This window comes from Plutella xylostella, chromosome 4 (assembly GCF_932276165.1).
Source record: "Plutella xylostella chromosome 4, ilPluXylo3.1, whole genome shotgun sequence".
In the NCBI taxonomy this organism is placed as follows: Eukaryota; Metazoa; Arthropoda; class Insecta; order Lepidoptera; family Plutellidae; genus Plutella; species Plutella xylostella.
The window spans coordinates 3,233,339-3,258,487 of NC_063984.1; the positions used below are offsets into that span (position 1 = coordinate 3,233,339).

The window sequence follows — 25,149 nt, forward strand, 5'->3', positions numbered from 1 at the left end:
TGGAAACACAGTTTTCATAGCTCTATGTAATGTTATGAACTTGGGAGTCGGCATGTGTCAACTGCCACGGTTGATCTACTTCATACTGATGCTGCAAAGGATCAAAGTGTTAAAGTTGAAATTGGAGCGAGTATTGCAGGTTACAAGTGTCCCCTGTTCTGTGATACTGGTGAGGGGCGCTACCGAGGAAGGGCCTTACCGAGGAGTCTTACAAATTGCACATTTGTACAGAGAGATCATTGAAGATCTCGATAAGAATTCTAAATATATAAGCCCTTTGGTAAGTCTAGGGTTTATCTCATCTCAGTTATTGCAATGTTTGCTTCACTACCCAGTACTAACCAGTATTGAGTTTTGAAAATTTCAATCCATAATATCTTACACTTCTTTTTATATTGCAGTTTATGTTGACTTTAATATGCTACTTGCCGAAGATGATGTTCATAACCTATCAAGTTCTTGTATTTCTTAAAGAGGGATCGGTAAGTATGAGTATAATATTTTATCATATTTATGATATTTACCACCATCAATAAAGTTTCTCAAGAAATAACTGCTGTAAGTATGTTACTTATTCTGTTTCAGTAGATGAGTAGAGTTTCCCCTGAAGAGTGAAAAAGTGCTTTTTGCTGTACTTGTGTGATATCTTCTTTTTAGCGGTCAATGACAAAAACTGCAGCCTAGCTCGTAGTCAGTTAGACAAGTTGTCAGTCGCTGACTGTGTACATGTTTTATTACTTCTTTGGTATACTTATAACGTACAGTGTTGACACGTCACTCAAGGAAGGTCTTTTCATGCACTACGGCGTGATATTGTTAACAATAATAAGAAAAGTCATAGGCATTTCGATTAATCAAGTGGTTTTATTGCAGGCATTGATGTTTCTAGTGGTGATGCTGGTGGACACCGTGGATTGGGCCATCTTCCCCAGCTCCAGCGCCATCGTGGCTGAGCTGATCTCGCACCATGTGGAGAATATGAAGTTAACTCTTTTGCATTGTCTGCGTGATCAAAAAAGTAAGATTGTAAAATATTATATTATATTTGTTCAAAGTTGATTCTTAACCATGTCAAAATATAAATTTACCCATTGGAAAATTAGATTTACAGAAACATAAACGTAAGTAGAGTTGAATTTTAAACCAAGAATTTAAAATTTTGACAGGACCAAAATTAGAATTGGTGCCTTCAGAATCGACATCAATATTATTAATGTGCCTTAATTTTGAGTTTATTTCTTCAAAATTATATTCTCCACAAAGTAACCTTTATTTTGCTATCCGAACACTTACCCATTCTCTGCATCGCAGACAAGGAGCACCACTCGGAGATAGACAGTTTCCTCCGCTTCTTGGAGCTGCGTCCCTTCAAGTACTCCATCTGGCGGGTTGTGCCCGTGGACCTCGGGCTGCCGGTTTCGCTTATCGGGCTCTGCACCACCTACACCATCGTCATCATCCAGCTCACGCGCTTGTATGGCTGAATGTCTGCCCGAGAGAGCCACGTACTGGAACTTCGCCCCCTCTCAGAATAGAATAAAAAGAATAAAAATTCTCTTATTCCTCTCTTAATCCAAAGGTTGTCTGGAAGAGATAGCTTTAAGTCATAAACTCTTTTGGTACACAATTTAAGTTACAACTTGTAAATTTTATTATTCTTTTAGGTGTACAAATAAAGAGTATTCATTTATCGATATCTAATGTTCCAGGGACAGGCTTATCAGATATTTGTTTGATTGATTATTCTCTTTGATGAAAGTGTGCATGGATATTATAATTTTGAAGTAAAAGCTTATTATTTATTTACTGTACCGATCGATAACTATGTACTTATTCATTTTCATTAAAGTAATTTTCTTTGAATTCTATTTTATTTTCCCTCTATCCGTTTTAATCCCGCATCTTGCTGTTTAATATGTATCCCAGGAATACTTATTATTTTCGTCATAAAATATCAAAACATAATACTAAAACTTATGTTTATGTTTGTGCAATAAAGGATGAAATAAATAAAATATCTGTGTTTCTTGAATTAAAATCAATAATTAACAAAAAATTACATTCTAATAAACTAAATTTACCTATGTGCTAGACTTAGTAGTATCCATGTTATTACAGCTCGACAGAGCTAACTTAATTTACTTAAGTGTTTGCTAGCACAGTATGCATACATAATAATACATAGGTATTAAGTATATGAATTAGTTCTTAATTATTTTCTTGTTTCTATATTAGGTATTATAAGTATAACGTCTGCATTGGAAGACGCAACGATGCACCGGAAAATACAAATAATCGAGACAAAAATTTCTGTGCAGAGCTTATCCAATGCAAAGATCCGTAGTTTATTTACTCCAATATATTTGCTTCACACTTTGTTTGGGAACAACTTATTGCAAAAAACTGGATGTTTAGGGGTTCTTATAAATATATACTGCATTTTAATAGCTACATTTTCATCATGTTATTTGTTGTTGGAGGCTTCAGGTGAAATATGGATGTACCATTTTATATTTTTGGCCGTCGAGTATATTGGTTCAGCTTTTAATACTTGTTTCCGAGTTGTTTCTTCTACGACAGAATATTTTGTACCATTGGAAACTGTAGACTCAAAACTTGGCTTTGGGTTGAAAGAATTCGATAAATTAAGGAAATTTCACAATCTCATTGCCTTCAGCATTTTTATCCGCAGAATCATTGGGGGGCTCGGGGGCTGCTTCTTCGCTTCTTTCAATATTTACGATGTGAATGTAGTTCTACATGTTCTGATTCAATACATCATTATTGCCGTCGACTTGATACAAATTCCTCGATTGCTTTTCTTTTCTGTACATTATTTGCGAATAAAACTCTTAAGGGAACATATTGTCATGTCTGGTGATACAAGGAACTGCGTCGGTGGAGGACCAGTAAGAATCCAGCCAGATGAGCAATATTTGTTAATATTTAGCGAAATACTTGATTCTATAGATAATACATCAAAACAGATAAATCCAATGGTAAATATGCTGTATTCCTGTAAACATATTTAACTATGTTTCACATTCATTTTATTATTCTAATTGGACTAAGTATTGTTTTTTTCATTATTTCAGTACATGCTAAGTTTAGTATGCTCATTCCCAAAAATCATGTGTGTAATTTACACTGTGCTCTGGTCCTTCGAAAATAACTCGGTGAGTGAGCTTGCTTCTATTATTTACTCACTTAATTAAGAATTTTACTTACTGAACATAATTCCACGGTGTTATGTTTTTTTTTCGTAATCGAAATGTTGTTTCAGGTGCCACTGTTTCACTTGATATTGATTGGGTTCGAAATAGTGCAGTGGGGCATCATGCCCGTCCTTCCGGCATTTGTAGTTGAGATGATTCAATCGGAAATAGAGAAAATAAAAATTTTCTATCTCAATACTCTTATTGATTGTCGATGTAAGTATCTGCTGATTTTTTATCAATATGTAATTGTATTGTTGTTTTAAATATCAAATTTACTGTCCTGCTTCTATGTACTTATACGACCAGCTGGACCGACTAGCTGAGACGGTATCCAGTAGTTGTTGTATGAGCTACCTTACCCCTACCGCGGCACCGCACATTAGCAATCAACAATGCTGGCAGCATTGCTTACCTGACAAATGTTTGTCTATCCGCTGTAAAAATCTGTCTCGCCAACTCGTGATGATTGTGTTGCAGCGTTGCTCGCCTAAGGATTGTTTACAATGTGTCGGTGGTGGAACAGAGGCGCGAGCACAGGATTCGATACTATTTTCGAATCTACACGAAGGGTCGCTTTTACCAAACGCTAAACGTATTTAAATCAAATTTTAAATACATTTTGTACCAACTGACAGACGTATGACAGGCTACTAAATACGTTTAGCGTTTGGTGAAATTCCACCTAACATGGAAAAAACAAATGCCACTTTTGGAACTAACAAATTTGCCTTACATTTTGACAGTGACAGTTGACGATACGCAACGTTAACGGAGGATCGAAACTTGTGCTCACGACTCAGCTACCGTACTAACACCGACACATTACCAATTAACAATCCACGAGCAGCCCCGCCCGTCCGCCAAACATCTGTCAGATGCATACAAGTTACGTCAGATTTGATAAGCGAGCGACGGACGCTGCTTACGGATTGTTAAAAGCTAATGATGTTATGGTACCAGTAGTCATCATCTGATGCTCTGCTGCAGGTGAGCGGCGGCGCGAGCAGCTGGAGCGGTTTCTCCGCTACATTCAGCTGCGGCCCTTCAGCTACAGCGTGTGGCGGCTGCTGCGCGTGGACGGCGCGCTGCCCGCCGCGCTGCTGGCGCTGCTCACCACCTACCTTATCGTCATCGTACAGTTCACGCACTTGTATGGGTGAACTGGGTTTTGTGGTTGAGAGTTTGCTTGTATTTTGTTGTTTGTACTTAGTGATCAATCGCTGTGTAATCATAGTAAAACCATTTGTTTGAGTGGAATTGCATTTTGTTAATGAGTTTTTTAAGTTGTAATAACAATAAATGTGTTCAATAAGATTGTCTAATAAAGTACTTACATTTTTTGTACATAGTTTATAGTATTTAAGTTATGTAAGTTTCTTTTATGTGTGTGTGTACAAATAAAGAATATTCTATCTATTCTATCTACTTACCTTCAAGGTGTCCCTTAAATACTTACTGAAACTGAAGTACCTTAAATAGTGGATAGGGCATTTACTGAAAATAAACTTTATTTTCTAATAAATAGGTAATCATCAGTACCTACTTACAGTGTACTTATTTTATTTATAAAGTTGATTTTCTCATGTATGCTTCGATGCTCAATAATTTACAATGAAATGGAAATGTAGATGTACTTACAGATGGACACAACATGACCGAGTGTAATCTGAGTCATACACACTATGGACACGGGGCCCTAGTGCAATGGGCAAAGTCTAGTTATTAATCACAATTAACATAGCTCATATTATGATATATGACTTTGACGAAGTTAAGTAAGTAGGTACCTACTTCATGTAAAGTTAGGATAACTGGATCGCTTTGAATAAAATAAAGGTATCGATTACGAAGGCACCAATAAAAAATTAAGCCATGTAAAACATTAAACTTTTGTTCGAAAGTAGAAGTATGAAATACTTAGTACGTTCTCCATTACCCACAGATCATTTCCACTCTTCTTTCAGAAAAACCATAACCAGCAGTAATCCTTGACTGGGTACGTAACTAGGCAGAGGTAAAAGGGTACAACGTGCAGTCGTGCAATGCCGTTCCCACATTTCTTCGGTCAGTTATGTTTGTTAGCCCCTGCTCCTATAACGTTTTATGGAACCATCGGGTGAGCTAACAGAACTATGGGCAGCCTTTGGCGCATGTAGCTACTTAACTGAAATAATTCCGTTCATAGTTACAATAAGACCATTCCAAGGTACAATACCTATTGGTAGGTAGTATAAAAAAAGCACTGAAACAGAAAATCATTAAAGAAAGAAAGTACATAATTAAGTACTTACCTACATAATTCTCGTTGTTTTAAAAAACAAACAGTGCGCCTCTTTGTCCATCCCTCGCCAGTGACAAGGGCTCGGGGACAAAGCGCGTGCTATCAGCGCGTGGCTCATATAAGCCGGCGCGGGGCTGCGCGCGCGCACTCTCGCTCGCGCCCGCTCCTCCGCCGCGCGCACTGCACGTATCGCGCGCGCATCGATCGATCGATCTATCGATCGGAAACCAGAACGCAACCAGTTTGTGATCTTCGTTTGACCCTGTTGTGATACTATTGTTCCGCTGTCAGTGCATGTATGTAACATAATTTTCTTTTTTTTATTGTGATTTCTAAGTTGAAAGTTTTTAATTACTTATGGATGCATGATACCTACAGAATGTCGCAAAAGTTATAGATATAAGTGTAGTAATTTGAAAAATTGTGGTTCAGCTCGTTATTCAGAACTCAGAACAAAGTTTGTTCTACTACTAGTGAAAATTCCGCAAAGAAAAATTCAACTCACTATCAATTTATCACCAAAAAGTTTATATGGAAAAACAAAACAATGATTATTTTGAGATTTGTTGCAGTCGTATTATAAAAGTTATTTAGATTGATGATCTGATCTGATTCGACTTACTACACCACGTTTGCAACCTTCCTGTAAAACCTATAAGTACATCAGTGGACGATTATTGACTGATGGCCCTGATGATGGGTGATGCTAAAATGAATGTTTTGTTTATGGTTGGTGGAAGTAATACTCAAGTAATATAAAAAAAATACTTATAATTTTTATCTCCATTTGTACATAGAAGCTAATCTAACAAAAGGATTTACTTAGGTATAAGGGTGTTCCAAAAGTGGTATAGCTGAAAGGGGCTGACTAGCTTGAAGGCTATTTTTCTAAACTTTTACTTTTTGACTTTTAGCCCCTGTTCCACAATGTCTGGTTAGTCGCTACCTGTCGGATAAAATACATGCTGTCACTGTCTAAAAAATAATAACAGAAAGTGACAGCATGTATTTTATCCGTCAGGTAGCCACTAACCAGACATTGTGGAACAGACCCTTAGGGTGATAAATGTATAGGGAAAGTTAACAAATTGTAGTATACCTATCTACCGAAAACCTTATTATACATACACCTACTTATACATATTATATCTAACAAATATATATAAACCATTTTACGTAACCTTTCATCAAAGATTTGTTACTTAATAGGTACATTAAGTCACAATACACACGGTTAGAAAAGAATTTGGGACACAAAGTGCAATGCAATAACAGGCCTTGTCTGTTCACTCACCTTTTACAAAACAAAAAAATATACAAATGTCTATAAGTACTTACCTACTTTATACCTGCATTTACTCAATACCATGCAATTTTTAAAACGTGTTGCCTATTAAACCTACAGTTTACATTACATCTCCATAATATGTTGTAGCCATCACAAAATACAGAATGATTAGATAGTCTCTCTTAGTCTTAGTCTAGTCGGTTAATTAATATTTTAAAAGAATTGGAAATCGTTTAATAAGTATATTTTTAGCTTTACTTTTCTGAAAGATTTGAAAATTTGTGAAAATTATCACGTGACTACGTAAGATGTAAAAAAATATTATAGAGAAGAATAAAATAATACGGAGAAGCAAAAATATACAATTAGTCAGTACTTACAATGTCATCATATTTGCTATATCACCATATATCTATGATCAGCATAGTTTCACATAAATTCAGCCGATCTTAGACAAAATCTGGGCTATGGTGTCATCACATCCACCAATTAAGTTATTAGGTATGTAGGTACACATAAGCACCTACGGGCCTGATATATTTCTAGCTACCAAGGTGGTACCTATTATATTTTTTCACACAGGTATTTAAAAAAGTGCTAGCGTGCGTTTTTAAGTTTTTTTGGCTATTATAATTTTCAAGTAGATATTGCTCAATTGCTGAGAACAAATTCGATACATATTTCATTAGCAGTCTTCTTTAGAAACGTTACTTAATTTTAAAAATATACCTACTTACGGTATAGGAATACGAGTAGAGAGTACGGGAGAGATACCTACTATGGCTTTAACGATGGCTTTAATGATGGCTGGATGGATAAGGTCAAGACCAAAAAAAATATTAGTGCCCCGTAGTATCGTGGGATATGTCGAGGATCATGTATAGAAAAGAACAGCATATAATATGTGTTGTGTATACATGCATATATGTAGGTATATGTGGTGGGGTACTCGTGTACCACGCTGATTATTATGTAAGTCTATGCAGACACTACTATGCATTTTAAATGCTGATCGTGCTAACTACAAAACAACATTGTACGACACTTATTATTTGATTATTTTATCGACATCCTAATGTAATCCTGTCTTGTATCTTCAATGGGCGACGCAGAGTCCCTAACAATAGTGGGAGTGTTTGTGATAATACTTTAGTATGAAGGTAAACTTTGTACTTATAAGCAGCTGGAATAGTAACAGAGTATGGCCTCGTGTTATTGAAAATTCATTTGACGAAAACTTTTCTGTAGTTCATGTTATATTTTTAAGCACTTCGTAGCTCAATTAAAGCCATTGTCAGTGTTAAAAGCTCCTTTAACTTGTGAGCGGCTGAAGTTAGGTGTGTCAAAACATTAGGAAGAAGAAGATAATATAAAGTTATTAACATATTAAACATAGTAAAAAAGGTTTCTGTTGCTGAATTTCCGTAGGATGTTAGATTCACCTGAGGCAATCTCAGCTACCGGTGGTCACGGCTAACCCACACCATTAGGTACCGGGAAACACTATCTAGATCCTACCTAGTTTTATCTAGACCTGCTTACGAAAGATAGGAAATATAATTAAGTATGTGAAGCTCTTAATTACGCTAATGGTGTTATTTTTGAAGTACAAACAGGATATTTTTATTTCATACACAAAGTAGCTAATTGTGTTTATTTTTTACTACAATCTTCTTTTGTATATTATAACTTCATTGTGTACCGATGCATTAAATAATGTGACATCGGCATTTAAGAGTAAATAACAAAACCTCTCAGTACCTACGAGTACCTCTTAATGTAAACGATGTTACTCGTAACTTTAGTGATTTATGAACTCCGTGCTCTTTAAACTTTAAAAGGACATAAAAAGACTTTAACTACTGTTTGAACGATCACATTTACAATAAGATTTAAATACGTCTCTAATGTTTTTACAGAGAAAAGGTACAATGATGTAAGCTAATGATGAGTATTATCAATCTTGAATTAAACGAGAATAAAAAATGATTAATAATGTATCCTATACTGGCTGTACAGTGGCCCGCACATAAACCTGACCTCTCTTAGAGTGACATTGCTACTGAGAGGGGATCAGATTTCTTGCAGCTAACTGTACTTTACTAAATTGACGGGTATGTGTTGAAACACCATGCTACATGCTGGCGGCAAAGAAAAAGGCTAGATCTGGACCGCGCTGTGACCGGAAACATTGCAACACTAACAACTGGTGATATTTAGTGCAGCGAGTTCTAGATCCAAATCTGGTTTGGTTTGTAGATTTATAAAGTTAACATTTTGTAGTACCCAGGTCATACTGAACAGAGTAGGAAAGTAGGGTGCATTCTTGGATGAATCTTTGCCTTTTATATGTTTTATTACTTACCTAGTATTACCTAGTATTAGTTGGTACTGTTACTCCATAAAGTTCGTTGCCACAGTAAGTTTAATTTTAGCATTGTTAAAACTTCAATTATGCCACTACAAAACAAGATTTACACAACTAATCATAAAGTCAGTTTTTGAGATATTTTTAACGCTTCAATAAGTATGATTGTTTTCCGTATATTTCATCGTTTACGTATGTAAATGATAGTGATAAGGCTTGACCTGAAAATAGTTTATATTTTATTGCCTTTCTTTATCTTACACTGGACTTAGTAGGTATACATCTTAATGCTAGAGACCTAGCTGTCATACTGCTAAGTTCTACAATATTCTAAACAAATCTATATTGACTTATCTTCTTGGCGTGTCAGTGACAAACACTAGTACAGAGCTGAACTTGGGTTGGAAGTCACATAAGTTGTCAGTCGCTGACTGCTTAGGGTGCCTAATCTAAGGTCATATTGCTGTTATGTTATGACACCTGTATAAAGTACAGTAGATATACGTCACTGGACGCGAAGCTCGTTCCATGCTCCCCCTCAAGCATCATCATTACAGTCACCATCACCAGCACCCGGCACCACTTTTACCATTGACTAACCATTCGCTCCCCTCCCCAGGCACCATGACATCCTCAGACTTCAGACTCGAGCGGGCGGTGGAACTGTCCCCAGAGACCAGGGAGTTCGCTGAGAAGGAACTCCGGGAGACCCCCGAGAGGGTCAAGGAGGCGCTGGAGAGGCTCCGGGAGCTGCTGAAGGAGAACAAGGACCTCAAGTTCGGAGACGACGATGACCTGCTCACCATATTCCTGAGGCCTTGCAAGTGGTACCCGGAAAGCGCGATGGCTTTGGTGAGTCTTTGATTTCAATTGTTTGGTGCTGAAGTTTGGGTCATTTTAGTGAGACTTTGAATAAGAGACAAAAATTTTGATGCTGTAGATTTCATAATATAGTCATATTAAGATTTGGGACTAAGACAGAAATTAAATACATAGGTACCTACTAGGTAACACCTACTTAACACTCAATTAACAGACCGTCAATGTCAATATCAGCTACGAGTACTTGAGTAAATGCTAACATACAAGATTATATTTATTAACATAACACATAATTGTATCCATTGTTAATGATAACAATGTTATGAAACTGCACGTAACATGCATTGACTGCTCAACCACCCAGATACAATGAAATTATAGATATGTAGGTACTTTAATATTAAACCGCTGGTTATAACTACACAATAACTAGACTCACAACTAATAGTGCCCTGAAAAATTATGCAAGTACTACAATCATTTTAAGATAAATTCCTTCGTATTTTTAACTAAAGGTCTAAAGTTCATTTCAGTGTTTAAAAGTAAATGAAAATCTTGTATATTTATTTTTGCCAGACAGTGTATTATGAAATTCAGGTTGCAAAAAGTTAAGATAGCCCGTCATAAATAAAGTGCAAACACCTAATTGCACATCTAAAATCAAGATGTGCTGATTTCTTAATTTTTCATGCACCGTATAATTGCTATGATAAAATTGCATGAAAATAATTAATTGTTACTTAGCTAGCTGGCTTAACAAAGCTGTGATCTGCGATATATGTACTTGTTCTAATATCATCATTGAGTATATTGAGATTTTATTGCTTGGTAATGAAACTATAATGAATTGCTGGGTAATGAAACGTTGCCAATAGTTAACGATACAGTTTCTCATCAAAGTTATTTCGATTTTATAGACTTAGACGCAGTAGTTGCGATCTTCCTTATATTAATTGCTTGTCCGCACATTGTTTACTGTGCCTTATATAGAAACTAGTAGGCCATTGCCTGGAGACTCAAGACACCTATGCTACAGATGAAGTTGAAAATAAACTAGTAGGGTACAGAACAATCAGGTGGATATACCAATTACCATTGTCCTATAAAATCCAGGCTACAAACAAATCACAGCAGTGTTTATGAAATATTTCATCGTAATAATATTATGACGGCTCAGGAACATCCATCTGCCTCCAGCTTATCAATCTTAAATGTTTTAAGGTGTGTCCACACTAGGGTCGGCCAACATTGACCCACAATCGGCCGCGCCAGCGCCCAGCGTTGCATCGCCCAGCGTTATTGTGCCGGCAACTTTGCGCAACGCGTTCAACTAACCTAATGTGTAATGTAATGTGTTTTGTTTGAGTAACTACTTATAATTATAAAGCAGTCGCTCTTTCGGTACCGTCCTAGACCCCAACAATTACTGGCCAAACAATTACTTATCGTTTCGTGTGCGAGAAATCAGACAGCGATGGTTAGGTACTTTGCAATTTGTAGTCAAGCAGATTATGTTCCCGATTATATTTATTATGGTCAGGGACATTGTGGTTAAATGAAGACTTGACGAGAAACTTTATCCACGGCATGTAACATTACTTTATGCTCTAGATTATTATGTCATCTATTGCTTTACTTGTGATCTTTATCTACTTATTGATCTTTATCATAATGAGCTATTCGTAATGGTTTATCTAAAGCTAACCGCATAGATAGTTATGTATCAAAATATATTTGCGATCTTACTATAAGTGTAAAGTAATAATGCTGTATGAGAAGTTGATAAACAAGGAAGCAATATAATATGTATTTATTGATACAAGCCACTATTCAGTATTTAGGTATCTTACGATGATAATTTATGTTGAGTCTTCATAATTTGTGTACGATAAAGCGCTGGTCTGTTGCGCGGGCGCAGCGGACGTTGGAAGGAAGAGATAGCCAATGAGAGCAATGTCAAAGGTCGGAGATAAGCGATAAGCAGTGTGTACCCAGCCTTATCTTGTTGTTGTTGACGATTCTGGTGGTCGCCGCGCCGGCGCTTCAATGAACTTCTTATTCTTTATTTAGTTGTGTTACTTATTATTACTTAGAATAACTACCTACCTAAAATAGTAAATCATCTTCAAATCTATTTACTTAATAAACTATTTCGAAAACCGTCAGTCAGGTATGCAATTTCAGCTTTTTGTTTTTCAACCCGAAACTATTCTTTCAAACGAAACGAAAATGTCTGATCATCGCTGGCCAGAACTTAGCATCCAAAATATATGACTATAACCTCTACGGGTCCACGTAAATTTCCATTATCCACCCAGATAAGATAAGGAAAAAGAGAGCATGACGAATAAATTTGTATTCCAACCGGAGCATGTCACAGGAAAAAATGAAATATACTGGTAATAACAAAAGGAAACGCAGGTTGGCCGGTGGTCGGTGAGGAAACGTGTGGAAACCTCACGGCTCCGGCCATTAACAGGTCAAGAGCGGGTGCGCCGACGCCGCCGCAGCCGTGGTGATGATATGAATTTAATTTTGTTCCTTCAGAATCGACATTAATGTACCAACAACGATTTTAATTACTCGTGAGAGTTGTGAGTGCGCGCCGCCGCCTCAGCAGCCGTTGCCCACAGAAAAGGTTTGTTGGTACATTGATTTCGGTTCTGAAGGCACAGAATAAAAATATTATCATCACCCCAGTACACAATAACCAATGGATCAGCATCAGCATGGGCCAAATTGTGATCTTGTGCACTATAGGTCCTTTAGGGCTGACTATATTCATAATAATATTAACTACCTATGTATTAAAAACAAACACTCTCTATTTCGAATAACTTAGTATAGTTCCTAAGTCAGATTTTTATTACAGTTTTATAGAGCCATAAATTTAGATAACATCTTATTCTTAATAATTTAATCAAAATTTATGGACTGTAAAGTATGAAATGACTGTATTAACGAGCTGTCATGTTTTCTTGATATGGTATTGATTTGTGGTACGGTTGTATACAGCTATACAACCTCAGGGTGTTGCAAAATATAAGTTCTTAAGTACTTACACTATAAATAAAATCGTTTATAAATAAAAATACCTCAAATTTAAAAAAAAAAACCTGAACCTTTCAGGAAGTAGTGTATCAGACTTTTTGTGCGTTCTGCAACTTATTCTTTACACTCCAGACTCCAGACCCCTTATACAGCTCTTAGACTTTATTCTCCTTAAAAATAATACCCTGTATACCATGTTGTTACTTCTAGTTTGTCAAGTGCCTACAATAACACAGAGGCTATCGAATGATATGAACCGGACGTTAGTGTAGAGTTTGTTTATGCGTTTAGCTGACACGGATTGTGTGTGTGTGTGTGTGTGTGTGGCGATACGGAGACGAGTGATAGCTATCACTAGGCGGACCTTCGTCTGTACTAGTACCATAGATAATATAAACTAGTACATAGGTACCTACAGTTTACTCCGACTAGTTTAGTTAGATACAGTGGAAGACCGTCCTTATGCCCAGTTTCTTACGCTTGAGAATGTGAAGTTAAGCACAACTTTGGAATGGAATCTCTGCTAGTGTCTGAATTGACGCTAAGTAATACTTAATTGAGTAGTTATATCTACCTAAGCGTGATCTGAAACGTTTGTGATTGAGCGACCGTGGAATCTATTTAGCCACTTTAATTGCACAAAACTTAAGCTTTTCCTATTTAATTATAAGGTAAGGTTAAGTATGTAAAAATATTTTAAAGACGTTAGGACGAAATACAATTGAATAGTCTTAAGTACGCAAGAAAAACCCTGGTAGGTACATTATCACTAATTATTCTTTACTTTTTTATGTGGTTTGCATAGACTGACAAATAAAATAGAATTTAGAGGCCAAACTTAGATAATTTGTCTTCATTAAGTAAGTGTGTAAGTAGTAAGTACGTACCGTCTACATATCGTGCGTTGCCTAAAATATGTGTTACTTTAAAGCATTTCAAATCTATAAGTACACATACCTACTAGTAATTACGTTTTAGAATCCATGACCCGATTAAAAAAATAACAGTCTTCCAAGACCTTGCGGACTGCTCTTGGGCAAGAGATCATAAGTTCTTTGTTATTGTTTTAAATCGTACTTAGGTATACGTATTAATGTAAAACATGTTTGTAAACAGTTTGTTATCGAGTGATAATAATTGACCTAGGCATGAACGATAAACTGCACATAAATAACTTATACTATGTTAGTTACTGAGTTGGTTATATTTAGTTCGTTTTTCAGGAGCTATGTTTAATCCACCCCACCCTGTAACCGTAACCAAGTTAATTATTATATTTCGCGACCTTATACTTACTTACCATTTCCTGAAATTCTGAAAAGTATTCCATAAATTTTGGTAGGAATTATTCAATAAAATTGATTATCCTATATTCATACCATATGGAAGACTTTTCAGAATTTTCAGGAAAATTTGTAAATGTATGTTAGTTCAAATTACTATAACAGTACCTACCTAACCTAGTTATTTACTATTTACCATCATTTCAATGCACATGATATTTACTGGTGAGAAAGTGGTGTCGACGGCGGCGTGGTTAGCAATCAGTCATTCACCCGCGACTCTGCCGCCAGTTGAGCAACTGTATAATGCGCACGCGCCGCGCCGGCGTGCAGCATAACGTAACAAATTATCAAACAAAGACGCTCGAGTCGAGGTCAAGAGTTTTATTTCGATATCCATCCACGCCGCCCGCACCGGGGAACGCAATGTGTAGCATGCGGAGTGCGGGTTTTCACACCGTTCTAGTAGTGGCGGACCAACCCGCACTAGGCCAGCTTGGTGGATTAGGCCTAAACTCTTCCTATATTGGAAGGAGACCCGTGCCCCAGCAGTGGGGACATGATTGGTTGTGGCAAGTAAACGCAACTTCGTATAGCGCGGGAGAGTCGCCACCACGACCACGTGCTGCTCTGCGCCATACAAAGCGTCGATTTCCACTGCAGGATCGGTTGAGAAAAACCTACACTCGGCCCTCAGAACTGCAACACCTAATGGCTCAGCCGTCGATGCGGAGAGTTACGTGGCTACGTGATTTGCATCATTTGCTGTTTTATAGTTTTCTTCGTCCTTTGTTCGAATCGCGAATCGTCCTTAGCTATAAATTGCTGTAAAGTAATTTCCTTTATTGTTGTATCTACGTAGGTTTATGCACATCGTATTATCGAAACCCACGAGGAAGCATGGTGCTCTATTGTGCTCAGTAATGTAAACTGTTCAGTATTATGATAACAAGCTGAAATTGCATGACTTTTGAATGTTATAGCAATGTAAGAAATGGACAACGATGTGTATGATGTCATATAAACTATTTCATGAAGGCTATTGGAGGGTAAATGCATCTCCTAACTATGACCAAACAACAAAAAATTGTATAAGTGTATCAATGCGTCTCTCTGTAGCGAAAGAAAAAAATATACATTGCATGGATTATCCTGAGGCCATATCGGCATCGGCACCGAAAACCAGTGCAAATTTTGAATATTTTTAAAATTCAAATCTACTTATGTAAAAGCGACGGAACCTTTCTTCGTTTCTGTGTGTCTGAAATAACTTCAGCAAAAAATTTCATTTCCCTCTCTTTGGCCCTTTATAAGGCAAAAAGCTGTAATATTTCGTTTTATTTTGACCTTACCCATATAGTTACGCCCAACTAGTTTTATTCATCAAGTTGTTTTAATTTTCGATATGTTTATGATAACGGACGACCGTTAACCACCCCCTGGGAATATATTCGTTAAGCGCTTTGCCTATACGGTGGCAATACTTCAGACACTGCATCTACAAGGATTTTCATCACGTTCTTCTCTTTCCATCTGCAGATGCGTCGCGTGGCGGAGTTCAAGCGCGACAACGCGGCGCTGCTGGACAACCTGCTTCCTGATGATGAGAAGGAGGCCTTCCTCAACCACCAGGTCGTCAACGTCATGAAGGGCAGGGACCACAAGGGCCGCCGCGTGCTCATCGTCAATGTTGGAGGTGAGGAATTGACGTGTAAAAGATATCCGCAATGTAATAGTATGCCTGATACCATTGGACGGCCAATCTCCCACTATCTTCGAGCGGAAAGAGTTAGTAAGTACAGCTACCGTACCACCACCGACGCATTAGCTAACACCAACCAGCAGTTCGTCAATGTCATGAAGAGGAGGGACCACAAGGGCCGCCGCGTGCTCATCGTCAATGTTGGTGGTGAGGATTATCATTATTAATCAGAGTATGCATAATTGACAGTTGGCGCAGTTGATGGTAACACCAGTCCTGAGACCTTCGACCATTGTTAATTGTTATTAACGTAATTAAGGGCCATGACAATAACACTAGACTTGACTTGGTAAGCTGTACTGTACTCAAACCAAAAAATATATATTTTTATACACAAACATATTTTATACCTTTTCATAAAACCCTTCAATGTGTTATCTTTATATACTTATTAGTGGATATATACCTACCTAACTTAACTCATACTTATAAATTACAAAATATCTTGGTAAGTACCGTTTATGTGGTAGTTACAGTCCAAATACTTTAATAATACAAGTAACCACCTATAACTATTTAATTATAAAGTTGAGTTTCGGATGTTTTATGTTACACGATTTTGATTTTTAATGATCCAGTGTAGAGGTCTTATAAAATAAGAATATTTACGGTCCTTGGCATTGTAGAGTCATGGCTAACGCTTGAGAAGTGACATCAATTACAATTCATCAATGTAATTATCACGTAAAAAAATACGAAATTTCATCATTACGGTGTGGGTTTTATAAAGTTAAGATGGTCTAAAAGGTTGTTATTTAAACAGCACAAGTGTTTATTTGTACAATGTGCAAGACTTAGCATATCGCTACACCGGTAGCTATAATAATATTAACTTGAAACTGACGGAACTCTGCATAGATGATGCTTGTATACTTAAATCTGAGGAAGCCCTTATGTCGATTACCATTTTAGTTTTAATTTTAAGGCTAAGCCCTTGGTTTGAGAATACTTACCGGAAATTTAATTTTACCACAATAATAGATAAGTGCTATTATAAATTTAAGTACAACTTTACGAGGTCATTCAGATGAACTGCAAAAACATATTTGTATGCACAACATAAGACAATAATGACATTCCCTTGATCATTAGCATATAGTATTTCCTTAGTCTACGATTATTAATTTGCTAAATATATACAAGTAAGGAAATAAATGTAATAGAAACCTATAAGAAATGCCTTAAATTTAGTTATATATTTATACTTCCTTGTAATTAAAGTTAATAATAAGATCAGTACGATTTATGATGATTATCTTTTCTCAATAACAAGGTGTGATCTTCATCCGTTGTTATTGTGTGCTTGTATTTATAAAGATAAGAAGTAGACTCTATCTCTCTTATAACGATTCACAGTGATCATAATTATGTACGTAGCTATACTGTTGCATAATGCGTAAGAGATAGATTCTATTTAGCTTTGAGCAAAATATAATTTGTGATAGTATTCATATTGCGACGACCAAAGGGCGGCATGCCTTATGTTTAACTACAAATATACAAAACAAAACCTGACTTAACTATAATAATTCACGTTCCATTCAAGAGTTTTATGTAGTCTCTCGGTATGCATTTTTCATGTGAATACCCTGATTGAGACAGTGTCCTCGGCCGAGCATTCGGTTAATGGCTAGCTGTTCATTGGTCGAGGATCATGATCATCATCACGACCCATTATGTCCCCACTGCTGGAGCACGGGTCTCCTTTCAATGAAGTAAGGGTTTTAGGCCTAGTGCGGGTTGGTGGACCCCATTCTACTCATTAGTGTCACCTAATCACACCCCACACCTGCTTCCAGGCTCGTGGGACCCCAAGAAGGTGAACGCGGACCAGCTGTTCCGCCTGTTCTACCTCATCCACGAGGCGGCCATGCTGGAGCCCGAGTCCCAGGTTCGAGGCACCATCGTGCTCATGGACTTCCACAACATGGGCTGGGGACAGGTCAGTACATAATATACCTACAATATGGACAAAAGCTTACGTTTACTTTGCTGTATCTGCTGTAATCACGAATGGCTTGTCGGAAACAATAATGCGAACATTTTTTTGCCGACTTAAAAAAGGAGGGTATTCCGATTTGGTTAATTGTGAATAACCTACAGCTACCTTTTCTAACATAAGTTTCACAATAAAATTGTTTCCTCGAGAAAATTAAAACTTTTACCAAAACTATGTAAAGCTGTACTTTGTACTCCCTCTGGAAAGTTCTGTAGTACCTTTGTACTTACCTAATTGCGTGTCTTTTGTTTACAAGTGTGACTAATGTAATGTTATATTATAACAATTGTACATTACTCATGTGATAAACTACAATAACATACTGGTAAAAGTTTACTACATTACACATAAACACCCATAAGCGTCCATTTTAGAAAGGTCCTAGAATAGAATATAATAGTCAATAGTATCCACTAAACAGGGGGGATTTGAACATCTTCCACTTAGGTAGAAGCGATGTCTCTGATTATACTGATAGTTACACGTTACCAAATCCCATTAGTAATTTTATTTCAAATAATTATTTTTATTTTCAAATACTTATGTTAAGCTTCAAGATGATCTTGTTTTGTAATTCAATACGTATTTTTATTGTCACACAACTCACAAGCTCATCAACAAAGAATATTGTCTTGCAACTAATGAAAGAGATGTACAATAACTAGCTGATTTGCCAAGGAATTTTAGCTTTTTGGATATTACATTTTAAGGTGGATATCGCCTTGAGTCAGTTTCTGCGCACGCGGCTGGCCCACTGCCCGATTATTTTCAGGAAGTTATTCGAATGTAGTTTACTGAAGGCATTGTTTACATGATTTAAGTGACCTACTTATTATTATATACTTACTTATGTTATTTTTTTTCCATCAGATATATATTATATACCATGACGTTAGTAAATTAAACACATATTTTAAAAGAAGAAAATGGAAATTTTTCATCTTTATCGCAAAGATAATAGGAAAAACTTACCCCCTTATTCATAGAGAAGTTACAATACGTTTTAACTAATAAACTGTTTTGTCCCTCTCCGACAAAGAACAATTTGTTCCTTGACGGAGAGGGACAAAACAGTTTATTAGTTAAAACGTATTGTAACTTTTCTATGAATAAGGGGGTATGTTTATGTTATCACACGGTTGTAGAGTGGATAAATCACTTTCATTCTGTGTGAGCATTTAGGATGCGCGTGCGCATGTTGATGAAGCGAGCTGAAACTTACCCGTTTGATTGATATGCACGACATTCCGTTATTGCAATAGCTCGATGAAAATGTAAACATTGTGAGTGTTACATAATAAATCAGATTTGTTTTGTGGACGGTGCCACCGGGACGGGCATTGGGAATGTTTGGAACTCGTAGCCTAGTCCTACTCTTCTTCTTCTTAGCGTGTCAGTGACAATCATCAGGACTTGGGTTTGTCACTAAGTAGAAAGAGATTAACTAGCTGTTGTTGTTGTTAAAAAGTTTTCCCGTGGGAATTCCGGGATAAAAAGTAGCCTATGTTCTTTCTCAGGGTCTATACCATATGTATACCAAATTTCATTCAAATCCATTCAGTAGTTTTGACGTGAAAGAGTAACAGATAGACACAGTTACTTTCGCATTTATAATATTAGTTAGGATTAAGATTGATCAACTCGGTGACAAACCCTAGTCTAGGTTTATTAAAAACCTACTGTGTTAAGTATGTAGTATAATTCGGAATCGCAATTTTATACAAAAACAATAAAAGGGACTCTGTACTTTCTTACTTATTATTTACATGTACTTATGTACGTACGACAGTCCATCCGCCTCCATTGTTGTTTCAAAACAAATGTTTATGTTAAACTTGGATAAATACTGCGTTTGAAGATACGCGTTTGTTTGTATACTTTGACACCGCATGAATCATGCTGCCTTTTGTGATATCAACAAAGTAATATTATATATCCTACCTAAAGTAGTTCCTTTTTATTTTTACTAAAGATGAAATAATGAATGGTATGGTGCACGTTGTTCATATTACGACATCTAACACTGGAAATCAAAGTTCACTAAGTGCTATGATATTATAAGGTACCAGTACTAAAGTAACCTACCTAAGCCTAGGTACCTACTAGGTAGGTATAGTATATTTTATTAGATTCCATGAAACTATTTTATCCACGGCACTCAGTATCATCATCATAAAAGTACTAATTATCAGGTATTTTTATAAAATGCCCTATTGCCATTTTGTAGTGAGACTTTTACAGAATGTTGCTTATTTACCATTACCACTTCTAGTTGAGAATCCGATCACGATGCACCTTCACAGAGGTGGTATGATTCACCGCGGCTTATCAGCAAGAACTTGCGTCCGTTTCCGGTAGCGAAACCGGAAGTAGATAGGTTAAACGAAAGGTTCGGCTTTTTAGTTCCATTAAAAAACATTACAGTTTTATTTAAGTTGAGTGATATTAATACACGGGTTAAAAGAATATGGGACATAGGCATTTGATAGCCCTAAGCTTCTGTTTTACATGTTTCTAGATTTGTGGTAAGACTTCTAACCGATGGTTTATGTCCAGCTAAGGTTGAGTCTTAGCACAGGTAAGATGTGAGGAAAATCAGCAGAACTTGACACGTTCAGGGCTCAGTTTCCGATTCAAGGGACCTCATGTCCAGCCACAGAATACTAAACAGTTTTATGAATAATAACTTCGGTACTTACTCAACCTATTCTGCAGAAGTGCGCTCAAATAGGATGTAATCTTATACACACAAGTGCGTGATATTCTCGATGCAATCTCGTGAAGTTAACCGAGTACTTAGGGATATTATCTCATCCACGTATGTAGTCTAGTTGTTCTACATGTAAATAGTTTAGAACAAATATCCGCTGCTTGCCCTCGACTCGGCAGGAAGTCGGTTTTCCTTTAAGGTTCTCGCCAAACATCCTTAACAAGAAAATACCTTCAAATTACTGAACTAAAAATGTGTTAAATACAATTAGGAATATGCGTTCGTTATATGTTTAATAGCACCAAATAGTTATGATAAAGCTTGTCTAATGTTTCAGCACCGATGCAATAAGTATAATATAAATACGTGATTCTGATACTAATGATTTTAATACTAAAACAATCATCGAATTTTTAAAAGGTGAAATAGTGTGTAGGATTTATGTAGGTATGTTTTGATAACATTGTTGAGTTTGTGCCAAATTACTCTCAATTTAGGTTTACAACAGCATCTGAATGTTATCAAAACAAAACACTATCAATCAAGATAACGGGTATCCGATGACTGTTGTAGGCTTTCCCTTGTTAGCTAGAATTCATGACAAATTATCCGTGCCAAGATGTCAAATCAGTTAGATACTATACCAGAATGTAGGCCGTTGTTGTACCTTGGTTTTATTTTAGCCATATTTTAAACACATGGGCTACCATAATAATGGATGTAGAAGAACCTACAGCAACTTTTACGTTAGAAAACGGAATGCACTTTATTTATATACTTACGTATAAGTACACTGAAGAATATCTGAAGCAATAAAGCAACGTTGACTTATCATAAATATCCACTTTCTACTCTCTGTGGAGGTACAGAGATTTGAAAGTGCATATTGCAGGCATGGCAGGTTGAATGGCAGAAAATGCTTCTAGCATTAAGCATTAAGTCCACCTGATAGTGTCTTAATTGCCAGAGAGCGACAAAACAGTTCAACAGCTAAAACTTTCAATAATATTTTATATGAATAACAGGGTAAATAAATAAATCCATGTTGGTTGCAGACGATGGGCCTGACGCCGGCGTTCTCGAAGCGTCTGCTGACGTTCATCCAGGACGCCATGCCGCTGCGGCTCAAAGAGGTGCACTTCGTGAAGCAGCCCATGATCTTCAACGTCGTCTGGAACATGTTCAAGCCCTTCATTAGGGAGAAGCTCAAGAACAGAGTAAGTGGACTCTATATCAGAAAGTCGGATACCACCGCATCCGTTTCCATTCGAAGCCGTGACGGCCGCTTGTGGAGATGGACGGAGAATGAGCAATAAAACTCATGAACATGTAGTTTCAACTCCTTAAGCTGATTAATCAGTTAGCCTAACTATATTGCTGAGGCGTCATTATGTGTATGTAGCTAAGTCCATTCGAGCTATCATCAATATTTATTATCATCATGTACACGTGTACGACTCCATATTTTATTTAGGAGTGTTGCTAAACTCTGTCCTTGGCTTTCCATTTTTCAACATCTGCGTTAAAGGTTAAAAAGGCCTATAAACCTATCATCATCATCATCCAATAATCGTGAACAGCTGTAAATAGTGAACTCGCTCCAACGAACCTTTGGTCTTTGGTCTTACTGATTCAACAAATGTCTGTCTAATATCCGTATAGTAGATCAAAGAACACTCATGAGCTAACAAACCCTTCCCTTAATTCGCAGATCTTCTTCCACGGATCCAAGATGGCGTCTCTGCACAAGCACGTGGCCCCGTCCCACCTGCCGGCGGACTACGGCGGTGAACTACCGGCCATCGACTACTCCGGCGCGGACTGGTACCCCGTCATCAACGAGGTGCTGCCACACATCCACAACTGGAACTCGTATGGCTTCGTCAAGTCATAAGCGATGTTGCATCAGTGAACGGACTATCGCGGTCTCGCGGGGACTGTCGTTCGTAGTGATATTAGAATCCAGGGTTAGGTCACGTTTGGTTTAGAATCACAGTCAGCCGCTTCCTCAGTGTTTTGGTTGCCTCCTATACACGTTTATATTTATGGGAGGCGCCCAAGGTGCTGGCACAGGATTAGGCAAAAGTGGAATTGTATCCCGAAAGAGGTTAACTGAACAAAGAAATTCTTTCCAACCTGCTGAGTCACCGACTTTCGGGATACAGCTCCCTTTTCCAAACACCATGTGGATTTGTACGGAGAGGCATAGTGTTCGAATCGGCGTGCCCTAAGTACATCGAATTAGTGTAGTTGATTATTTCTGGAATGAGTAAAATGTTCGTTACGAGTATTGTCGAGAAAAAATATTTTATCCATTTCACAAAGCAGTTGTTAATTGAAGATGTGATAGCCATAAAAGGGTATGTTTGGTCGAACCTTGTGTTAGCGGAAGACGCTAGTGGACGCCAGTTTCCTAGTACATTTACGTTCTATTGGTTAAATAGAAATAAGGATATTTGTGAAGGAAATGAGTGCCTACGGATAGATTAAGTATTTTCCATGAAGAGCTATGGTGTTAATAAGACAAATAATATTGTGATAAGTACTCGTATGTATTGTGTGAATACGTAGGTTGATTGATATTACTTTTATTAATGTTTTTTTTTTTAATATATTTTAGAACTCATCGTAGAACTTAACATGGATAGACTCAGGGGTTTAATTTAGTTTCAATGTGGTATTTTGAAAATGAGATAATTTGGTGCCTTAAATAGTACTCTTAGGTCTTTTATTATAGGTCTTGAGGAGATTCCGGTATGTTTGATGAACAAACGGGCGTATTTCATGACAAAGATTAGTGGACCAGACAAAATATTTGTATTTATTAAGCTTAGTGGATAAATAGTAATTAGGTACTTATTAATTATTAAGTAAATATATATATCATATTATTGTATAGTAGTTCAGAGGCTGTGACATTTATAAAATGCTGCTGAGCCAGTTTTGTTACCATCTTCACTAAAATTTATTTAATCCTGAATTCATGACAGATTTTAATTAGTAAATTAATTTCTTGTGTGTTTACAGAGATGTTGTAAAATTATAAGTACTTAGGTACAATTCCGCTCTGATTCTTTAGAGAAATAATGTAAATGTAGTTACATTCCAAATATAATTTTAGATAAAACCAAACTTTTATGAAAATGTATACCTGAATTGCTCAATGGCTTTATTTACCCTTATAATATGCAAAGTCCTTAAGAAATTTTATTTATTACTTTTATAAGAATTTAATAAATGCAGTTTTTTAAAAGGATGTTTTTATTTACATGGGTTATTATTTAATAAAATATAGAGGTATTATGTCTTGTGTACCCTACGTGGATACACCTCGGTAAAAACGGTTAAGATATAATATCTACAAGGTTGGGAATAAGTACGAAGGGGACTAGTAAGTGTAAAAAAATCATGAACGATTATTTATTGGCATCAGCACTTGTAATTATTTGCTTTTTTTTAAAACCATAAGGGATATCGAAAATCTAATTAAAATTTGGTACCCCCTACGACGAATACCAATATGTTGTATATCGAACAACGGTCAACTTAGAATCTACACTACAAAGAGGATAAGTATAAAAACTATGAAAACACAATATCGACGGTGGAAAGGCAAAATGTATTATCCGCCACTTTTGGCGAATATGAGTTATATATACCGTTGGAATCGCCTGATTTTTCTCTTTCGAATGGTGCGGGTCTCGTTTCGATCTGAGCACTTTTTGGCGCTTAAGACAACGGTGATTTTGGAAATCTTAATACTTTTTTCATGTATTAAGAGCCACTTTTTTAGTCATTTGTATGTTCAAACATACTTGATCAAAACTAAAGTTATACAAAACATTGTACCCTCACTAAAACAGTAAAACATTGTGACTTAATTCATTTTGAACTAATGTGAATTTGTATCATTAGTTACTTAAGCGACCTACCTGATTGCGTAATTGATATAAAACAAAATGCCTTCTGGTCAAAAATAACATAAAATCACTTAGTACATTTTACAATTTTGTAATTTGAAGCCATACTGGCACTTAAACCATTTTACCAGTCAGCCTTACTCGCGGCGTTTGGCGGTTAATACAACTTTACCTAAATCTGTTTAGTGGTACAATTGGCACTTAAGCAGCTTTTTGCGATTTGTAGATAATTGATATAAGTGATATAAAACAATTCAAAAGAATCGCAATGAAGCGGTCTATGGTGTTTAAGCTGTTATATCCAGAAGGATATTGTGTGAAAACGCCAATAATATAAATAGTACCGGTTGGAAAGGTGTCGCTTCAGCACCCCGCCGGGACGTTCATTGGGAGAGGACGTGCGTCTATGCGACAGTTGGCGCCGCGTGCGCAGCGTAATTACGTAGG

At 36.7% G+C, this 25,149-nt stretch overlaps 2 protein-coding genes across 3 annotated transcripts; both read left to right on the forward strand.

Annotated features, from left to right (window-relative positions):
• The first annotated feature begins 820 nt into the window (after positions 1-820).
• LOC125489759 lies at positions 821-1,921 on the forward strand. The gene is made up of 2 exons (XM_048626696.1): positions 821-1,018; positions 1,312-1,921. The coding sequence occupies exons 1-2, from the start codon at positions 880-882 to the stop codon at positions 1,482-1,484; spliced, it is 312 nt and encodes a 103-aa protein (XP_048482653.1). The 5' UTR covers positions 821-879; the 3' UTR covers positions 1,485-1,921.
• A 3,714-nt stretch (positions 1,922-5,635) lies between these two features.
• LOC105381743 (clavesin-1) lies at positions 5,636-23,385 on the forward strand. 2 transcript variants are annotated; one of them, XM_048629778.1, is made up of 6 exons: positions 5,636-5,795; positions 9,772-10,007; positions 15,851-16,007; positions 17,873-18,015; positions 21,838-21,999; positions 22,494-23,385. In XM_048629778.1, the coding sequence occupies exons 2-6, from the start codon at positions 9,780-9,782 to the stop codon at positions 22,674-22,676; spliced, it is 873 nt and encodes a 290-aa protein (XP_048485735.1). In that variant the 5' UTR covers positions 5,636-5,795; positions 9,772-9,779; the 3' UTR covers positions 22,677-23,385. The 2 variants fall into 2 exon arrangements, with proteins under 2 accessions (XP_048485735.1, XP_011549841.3); XM_011551539.3 differs by having other exon boundaries at positions 9,775-10,007.
• The last annotated feature ends 1,764 nt before the right edge of the window (positions 23,386-25,149 follow it).